A 9,057-nucleotide genomic window follows, 5' to 3' on the forward strand; every position below is an offset into this window, starting at 1 on the left:
GGTACCAGTCTGCTGGTAGAGGCCTCCTCCTAAAGGATGGCCAGGTGCTCGGGCTGTATTTGTCCAGCCCTTGCAGAAATGCTTTGCTAACAGGAGAGCCTTTGCTCTTCTCTAGCCCTTTTCATGAATTTGAAGGAGCTTAACTGAGCGGGTTTGTAGTTGTTGCTGTTCAGAGCCTTTAGTTGGGTTCCAGGCATCATATATGACATCCTGAAGAAACTCCCTTGGAAACTGAAGTTAATGTTAATTTGGTAGTAGATTAAATGTCGTCTTCCAAGYAAAGGGAAATCACTTTGACATGATGCCAGAATTTTTCTCCTGAAATAAAGAGTTTTGTGCAGCATTCTAGGAGAGCTTGTTTTAATCCCAAGTTTTCCAAATCAGATTGCTAGTACAAAGCTGTGCTTTTCTTAGCCTATGTCTGTGTGGTCAGCTTCTGAATGAAGCATATTCCAGCATACACCTGCTGCATGGTATAGTCTGAATGTTTGGAGTTCAAATTTTAAAGACTGGGAGACTGCAGATACCTCTACCTCAGATGTTATGATTTGGCCGAAGTGCAGATTACTTTAAGAATCAATTCCTTGGCAGTTCTTCTTCCTCTTCAAATCTGGGAAGAAGGTAGATACAGATGTAGACTGAGGGGAATACAGTTTGAAATCAGTGCTGCCTGTCACTGGGCAAGTTTGAGAGTCAAGATTGCTTTATCCACTGCTGTCCCAAAAGACAAAATAGAGGTATTTGTTAGAGGTGTTAATGCGCTGATTAATAATAAGCTAACCTAGAGTAGTTCTCTGTACACAGTACTAACTAGGAGTAGTTTTCTCTACAGAGTACCATAATTTACACCTAAAGGAGTAGTTTTTATTTCAAAAATACAGGCAACTACAAGGTGCTACTCACATGGTAAAATCATTCAGTCAGCCTTATACAGCTAATATTTTATCCTTTTTCTTTTTAATTCTAGGCAAAATACTGGAATCCAAATGCACACGAAATTGAAGGCAGTGTCATGGATAAAACTGGGAAAGCTGTGCATCGCATTTTTGGAAAATGGCATGAAAGTTTATACTGTGGGACCCCATCATCTTCAAACTGCATATGGAGAGCAAGTTAGTGATCAGAATCATTATATACAGAATTATAAATCTTCTTGACAATAAACTTGTCTGTTTTCATCATATTAGGCCCCACTTTCTTAATATCTCTATATGGAAAAATGGATTTTTGTCAAGTGCTTACTATGTAGGCCAGAAGAATAAACCATGTAACTTGATCAACAACACTGAGATAACTTCATTCCGTGTCTGTCCTYCCTATTCTCCCTTGGTTGGGGATATCATTTTCAAATTTGCATGTGAAGGGTGTATTGAGGACTCCAAGAAGGGAGGGAGGAAGGGGGCACTTTATTTCGTAGAGAACTGCAGCAGGTTTTTTGTATTAAACACTGGACAATACGCCACAAAACCCAACTCTGTATTATGAGCTAAACCTGAACCTTACCCAAACCCATGAGGATTTGTGTCTGCTGTAGTTTGAAAAAGCACTGGCTACTGTCATGCACTTCCTTGTAGTTTTGCTGTGGCTGAGCAGAGAGAAATCTGTTTTGACATAGTGCCTCAGAGCAGATTTTCTCTTTTGTCACAAGACTAWTAAATAACTTTTATTCCCCCCAAATTGAGACCCTGGCTCAAAATGATGACCAAATGACAGTGGGGAAGTTTGTACAGTTCCTTCTAAAGCTRGAAGCATTTAGTTCAAGTTACTTGGAATGTATTTTTTTTTTCTTCTGTAGATCCAATGCCTAAAGATTATGAGCAGTGGTATGGATTTACTCAGTTCGCCCTGGAGTTAAATGAACTGGACCCACAAACTAGGCCATTACTACCATCCACTGATACACGTTTTAGGCCAGACCAAAGGTAAGAAGTTTTCTTTCATAAGCAAAATTGAAATACTCCTTTCCTCAAATATTTTTTAAAACCTCTRCACACTAACTTTTCCTCAAGCTCAGCCTTGAGTATCTTGAGTAGATGCTTKCAGTATGTTTCCATTTCTGTATTAATATGCCCTTGAAATGGACATTTTAATCAGTCACCCAAGGCTGGCCTACTCCATATGGATCAATATCTTCAAGAAYTGATTTTTTGGATGTTTCTGTTTCTAGATAACTGCCTTTTAAAAGATGCTAAATCTTTTCAGATTTAGCCAGCTGTCTAGCATACTGTATATGAATAGCCAAAAACTGAGGTACTTGAAATTCCATTCTAAGTAGAATTTCTTCTGTTTCTCTACTTCAGAGGAAAAGCATCTAATAAAAAAGGTACTTTGAACCTGTTACATGCTTTGTTGTCTGCAGAGGTAGTTGTTTACTTTTCAAGTTATATGAACATAAAGATTAGGTCCTGGGGCCCCAGGGAACCTGACAAAGATGGGGGAGTAATGGGAAGACCTGGTCATGTATTTTACCACTGCTGGTGCTACAGGTTTCTAGAAGAAGGGAATATCGAAGGCGCTGAATTGCAAAAGCAGAGGATTGAGCAACTACAGAGAGAACGACGGAAAGTTCTGGAAGAAAACAGTCTGGAGCATCAGCCTAGATTCTTCAGGTACTATATAATTATTAGCATTTATAATCATGTGTTGAAATTTGGATTAGAGTTCTGGAGCTAACTCTCTGGAGCAGAGTAGTAGGCTCCTTTTTTTTTTTTTTTTTTTTTTTTTTTTTTTTTTTTTTTTTTTTTTTATGTTCTTGCTTTTTTTTAATGTAAACACTTCAAACTTAGTTAAAACTAAGAATTATAAATTGCCATTTTACTAGTGTATCCCTCAGTTTCTCGTGAACTTTTGCCTCAAAGGCAAATGGGATTTGGTCTAAGCTTGAATTAGCCTGGGCATATTGTAGKGCAGTATCTTTCTTTCCTTCAGGCAAGGTGAAGGGGATGGATTTAGCTTAATTACCATTGCTGAACTCCCACTGAATTTTGTGGGATTGCCTTGTGCAGCAGCTTGAAGAATTGCAGCCATTCGTTTCCAGGGCTATTTTTAAACATATTCCCCTATATGTAATGAGGAGAGATTTATGAGTTAGAGGATGCTTTAATTGATATACAGTAGGGGAAAAAAATAATGTTTGAAGAGGGCTTCAATCATCACAGGCAAAGGTGAATGTTCGCAAGATGGGTTTTAGCCCTGCAGCTCTGTCCAAGATCCAGTGAGCAAGAGGGAGACAAGAAGACTGGGTCTRTGTGCTGCTGTTGGGGATCCTTCCCCTTTCTGCAGAGACGGATGCTGCTCTTCTGAGGAGCAGGACTCTGAGAAACAGAGAAATATTTAAAATGGGTGCAAAAAAGGGAATAACTCAGAAACTCATCTACATCAGTTTTTGCTTTGTGCCCCTTCGAAAAGTACAAAATCTTGCTATAAATCTAGATCAAGACCATGGAGTGGCTCTGGCCTGTGGGTGTGTGTGGAGCTGGTGAGCTAACTCACCACAGCTAGTACAGAAGAGAAAACCTTGTTCAAACAGCTAAAAAGACAGGATAGAAGCAAAATCGAATACTATAAAATTGCCTGCTTACAGTAAGGGTAGAAGGATGCTCTTTGACAAATTAGTGCTGCAGACTGGAGTGATAAACATAGTTTATGTATAGTGTGCTGTGTTATGTATAGTATGCTATATTATGTATAGTATCCTATGTTACATATAGCGTGCTGTAATGTATAGTTATAGTTATTTAGTAGCAAAAGTGTTACCCAGTGCTAGAGTGCATATAACTTACATTATTCACTATTTTACATAGTTCTCTTATGATCACAATGATTTCTGTCTTCTACAAATCATAAACTGCTAAAATCATAAGCCTACTTAAAAGAATAACTTGCTGTGGTGCCAAAACTGTGGCACACCAGATTTAAAGTGGGCTCTGTCCTTGGGAGCACAGTACCTAGTGCAGAGAGCCCTGTTCCCTTCCTGAGAACTGTGAGGTTTCCTTTATGCAGTGAACACAGTGAGTCACTTTTGGTGGAGAGAGACCCAGAAAGCTGGGAGAGAAACCAAATGGTTCCGATTTCAGAGGGCCCAGGGGCACCGTTCTCACAGAAGTTTCCCAAAAGCAGCCCATGGGCAGTGCAGCCCCAGAAAAAAGCTTTGTGTGTAGTTTTAACTGCAAAGCAGCGAGCGGTCAGCGCTACAGCGAGCGCGTTTACCTCAGGTGAACACGGGGCTCRCGGTGCGGCCTGGGGCCGGCGCAGGCCCAACGCGCCCGGCGCCCCTGCTGAGCCTTGGGCAGCACGGGGATCGCCCCCTTCACCCTCGGGAACTCTGTTCACCCTCGACAGGAAATCCAAAGATGACTCCTGGGTGAGCAATGGAACCTACATGGAGCTCAGAAGAGATCCCGGGTTTTCCAAGCTGGACAATCCCGTCCTCTGGTGAAAAAGGAGCCAAGTGAAGATACCCTGTGCTGTGTTCTCAGTTCTGACTTAAAAGAAGTATATATGAAACATACCTATAAACATATTTATATATATACAAGTGCACACATATAATATATGTGTGGGGGTGTGTGTATGTGTGCATATCTCCAGAATTGTGCTTAATTTAGGATCTGATCCTGCATTTGTTTTCTCTACTCTGACTATTGCAATGATTGTTTGAATGTATAAACACCCTGACTTCTTTTTATAAAGTATTTAATAAATATTCCTGAATGTTAATGACTGGAGGGAAAAGAGGACCTTTTACACTACTTTTTTGCACCGTGTAGTAATGTCAGTTCTGAGTTAACTTATGCCTTACTGAATTGCASCGGCGACGGGAACAGCGGCCCCTCCGAGCGGTGCCGCGAGGGCAGCGGGAKCCGCCGCAGCCCCGGGCGCCCAGCGCGGAGCGCACGGGTATTTCTGTCCGTGCTGGAACCTAGGTACCATGCTCTGTGGCCTGTGGAAAAGATTTAAATAAGCTTTTGTTCTTACTAGCTTTCTTACTAGCATTATGGAGGAGGTAGCTCGGAGCTGATGACATCCGTGTTTCTACTGCCTTATACAGAAACTGCCCAGCTAAATGTAGTGCTAGAATTCAGGAATCGCCAACGTTTTCCACTAGGAATTTCCAGATTTGTAGCTTCCAACAGGGCAAGAGAAAGAGATCTTTTCTTTTATAATGCTTGAGCACTGAATAGATGAAGAATCTTTCTTTTTTTCCATTAAGAAAGATATACACAGAGCACGAAATCCTGTGCTTCCACAGCTTCATTTGTTTTTAGTAAACTAAAAATTGCAGTAGTAAGACTTTTTCAAGACTAAGTAAACTGATTGTTTTAACCTAGAAATTTTTTAGTAGTATTTGGTATTTTCTACCTCTTCAGAAATGAACAGCATAGTTAAGATCTTATATTAAAAAAAAAAAAAAAAGACCATCTGCCTTAGAGAAATGTATGGAATCTTTGATCTTCCTCTGTCTCTTATGTTTAGATGAATATTTAACCGTCTTGCACTATGTTAGTTGCACCTCTTTTCCATAATTTTATACCTATGGATCGAGTCGTGAAATACTAAACATTAGGTCAGAAATATAGTGGGAAACAGATGTAGCAGAAGTTGCACTTTTGAATGAAGATAATGGAGGCGCACAGTGTTGTTGTTTTTCCTTCAGACAGCAGCGCCACAGTCATTCCCATACAAGCGTAACTTACATTCCTGCCTGTCTGCAGCTCCAGCCTCGCTCATTCCTCACCTCTGCTCCGCATGTCTTTGACTTTCTGGCAACAGCAGAGTTTTCAAGTTTAAAAAGCATGCATCTCATCATCACCACTACCACCCACAGCCCCGTTTGGTTTTCCCTGTATCTATCATGCCACGTTAATAATACAAAATAAACTGCTCCTGTGATAACTGTTGTTGCCATGTTTAACTGGCTTGGGACTGGAATAACTGGACATTGTATGGATAAGGGAGCCTCCTGGAGGAAGTAGGAGCTTAGAGACATCCACAATTTACCATGTCCTGCACTGTTCTGAAAAATAATTTAGGGTGTTGTATGTAACCCAAAAGAAACACTAAGAATGCTTTCACAAGCAAATCTGTGTCAGTAGATATATATATATAAATATTTGCATTGTGCTTTCTGTTATCTTTAATCTCTATTGCCTTAGAAGCAGACGATGGCTCTGTCACCTTCATTTGCTTTGTGCAGGAATTCTGCATCGTGATCAGTGCTGTAATTTATCACCCCCCAGAAAAGTGAACCTGATTCTTTCAATAGTCTTTTCAAGACTCAGCGAGGAGGCCAGCAGCTTAGTGGTGCAGTGATGAAGAAAAAAATGCAGAGAAAAAATGGAAAGAAAATCAGAATCTTTGGGGACTGTTTGGCTTTCTGAGCTTGATCCTTTGTTTTATTTTCATATTAACTCTCAGAGCCTGGTGTAGATATAAGCTGACATTTGTAATTATCCCTGCAGTTGGTTGTTACCATTTAAGTTGAAGAGTCACTTAACAGAAGGGTTAAGCTAGGATGTTTGGGGKTTTTTTTAAGCTTGTAAGAAAGGAAGTAAAATGTGAAGAGATAGAGGATGTGTTAAATTTACTCATCATCCTGTCTGCTGCTCTTTTTTTTTTTTTTTTTCCTTTGGATGTATGAAGTGGATTTTCCCCTGATGCTTTGTATATGACTTAATAATTAATAGCATCCAAAGTTAGAGAGTCAGAGGGGACCAAAAAAGAAAGCAAACCTAAAGAACCGTAATGCATTAAAAGCTGTGGGTGTTGAACTAATGCCACTATTTTGGGTGTTTGTGTTTTGACTTTTGAAAACTGGTGACATTATCTGGTATCCTGCAGTCTAAGTCGGTGTCTAGAACGTCATTCTCGTAATGATGGGGAGCATTGGGCCGAGCGGGGCCTTATATAAATTGTTTTCTGTGGCAACATTCCCAGGGGAAGGGGGATCCTTCCTGGTAAAATCCTGCCTGGTAGAATGCAGGGTATTTCTTAGATACTTGAAGCAAAATTATTGCACCAGTAATATCTCCTTTTGTGAAACTGCTCCACAACTGCCAGCTGTGAATGATGCTTTGACGCCCCCTTTCCAGCTCCAGTCCAACTGTCCTTGGTTAATTTTGTATGAAAGAGTTGGTTTTAGCTGTTAAATTCATGTCAAGAGTATGTAAAGAAATGGAAGAAAATTGTCTTGATGTTATTTCTGTGCATGTATGCAAATATATCCATCATTCTGAAAATAGTATCCTCTATATTGTCATTCTGGGTAAAGTGAAAAGCTGTGGTACTTGGATTTCGTATTTTTTTACTTCARACCATTCGGATGTGTTACTAAGTGTATAACTTACATTAGTCTTTTGCAATACGCCAAGACATATATTGTTTTTGACTGAAATCTAGATRCCTTTTCTTCCCTTCCATTTATGTTTTGTACCTGGTAACACTTCTACTCTCAATGGAAACTGCCAGAGCAAGAGTGCTCAGAGAAMGAGCAGTATTGGTAGACACCACAATTCCTCATTGTGGTGCGTAGGAAATCTGGGGTTATGAGGCAACAGCATGATGTGTGTAGGACACTGCTCTGTGGAGCAAAACACTCTCTGGTGTCATTAGATTGCTATGGAAGCAGGGTGCTCCATTAATCATCATATTCTTTCTGTGGTTCCCACTCATGGAAATGCGTTTCCTGTGCCAGATTACCAGCAGTGATCTACTCCTTTTAGAATTTTTTTGAAATATAAATCCAATAAAGAAGTTAGGCCCTTTATACAGAGCTGGAGAAATAAATATGTCAGAGCGAGAGCCAGAACAGCCCAGTTTCTGAGGAGGAAGCGTCTGGAGTCGTCTGGTCTTCTCTSATGCTTAAGTAGCGGTTCTTGGGATGCAGAGTTGACTCCAACAAATTTTCTTTGGATCTGAAGTAGAATTATTATTCTTTTTGTCAGAACTTGGCCCATGAAGGAGAGAGATGGGGACTGCAAACACAGTAGCCTTATTTTGCAGTCTGACGTTTGAAGTCAACCTGCAAGAGCTGGAGATTATTAAAGCCAGATCACTGTGCTGAAAGGAGTCCAAGACTCACAGGGCCAGAATGGGACTAAGGACAACTCTGGGGTTGGGACATGTGCCCGGGAGGGAGATGGTCCATTTCTGGTCCCCATTCTCAAGACTTTTTTATTTTATGTGAGGCAAATCCACTGGATTCAAAACACAGAGCCTGCAGGCAATGTGGATCCCTAGTTTTACTTCCACATTCAAAGGACTGGAGCCCATTTATACATACATATGTATATAATATATATTTACATAATAGTTGSCATCCTGAAGAAGGGCTTGCCAATAGCTGCTGTAGTCTCCTTCTGCTCTCGATACTGAAGTAAATACAATGCCTTAAGACACATGTTGAGTTCAAGCACGATTGTCTTAACCTGAGCAGGTCAGTKCCAGAGAAGAGAAAGCTTTTCTTAAAAAAATGACAAGTTCAGTGCTTGAGAGGAGATATTATTTTCTTTTAATGATTTACTTAAGGCTAGAACTAGATGAATTAAGGCTAGAACTCTTGAATTATGTCAAACATCTAAGCTGTTCAGGCTACACTCTCACTAATCCCTTATGCAAACTCTGTTAAAACAGCATTTTTGTTTGTAATCTCGTATTTGCTTCTCTGCTACAACTTTGCTATARTTTGGGTAATGCTGGCACTTTTGTAGAAGGCAATTCCAAACTTTTCGCATCGATGTAGCATTGATTGGGTTGTGTTGCACTTTGRCTGCTATCCAGCAAGTATCTGCAGTTTTTAAAGCTCTCCCTAAGCASTGCAGCCTCTTTCCACACCGTTTCTGACCGCAGAGGACCTTCTGCTTGGCAGTGGCCTGGTCAGTGTGGCTCCCCGCTGACATCCTAGGAGCTGCCTCGGTGGAAACCTGTTCCTTTGTCCGGTCCCCTGCTCCCCAGGATGAGCTTTTAGTGCAGGAAGCTTTTGGTGTGTCTTGCTTTGTTCAGTGCTGCTTTATTTTGTACACAAGTGACTAATAAAAGGGGATCAAGCTGAAGAAGAAG

At 40.6% G+C, this 9,057-nt stretch overlaps 1 protein-coding gene across 2 annotated transcripts in view; it reads left to right on the top strand.

The window, feature by feature from the left end:
- OSBPL3 (oxysterol binding protein like 3) overlaps nt 1-8,666 on the top strand; it is an 85,817-nt gene extending 77,151 nt beyond the window's left edge. For both annotated transcript variants that reach the window (XM_026033335.1, XM_026033336.1), the window contains 4 exons: nt 968-1,112; nt 1,796-1,922; nt 2,487-2,609; nt 4,342-8,666. In XM_026033335.1, coding sequence (XP_025889120.1) covers nt 968-1,112; nt 1,796-1,922; nt 2,487-2,609; nt 4,342-4,438 — 492 coding nt within the window. In that variant the 3' untranslated portion in view covers nt 4,439-8,666. The remainder of the gene's footprint in view (nt 1-967; nt 1,113-1,795; nt 1,923-2,486; nt 2,610-4,341) is intronic.
- Nucleotides 8,667-9,057: the final 391 nt, after the last annotated feature.

Source organism: Nothoprocta perdicaria, unplaced genomic scaffold (assembly GCF_003342845.1).
Source record: "Nothoprocta perdicaria isolate Ctin4 unplaced genomic scaffold, notPer1 scaffold_128, whole genome shotgun sequence".
NCBI lineage: Eukaryota > Metazoa > Chordata > Aves > Tinamiformes > Tinamidae > Nothoprocta > Nothoprocta perdicaria.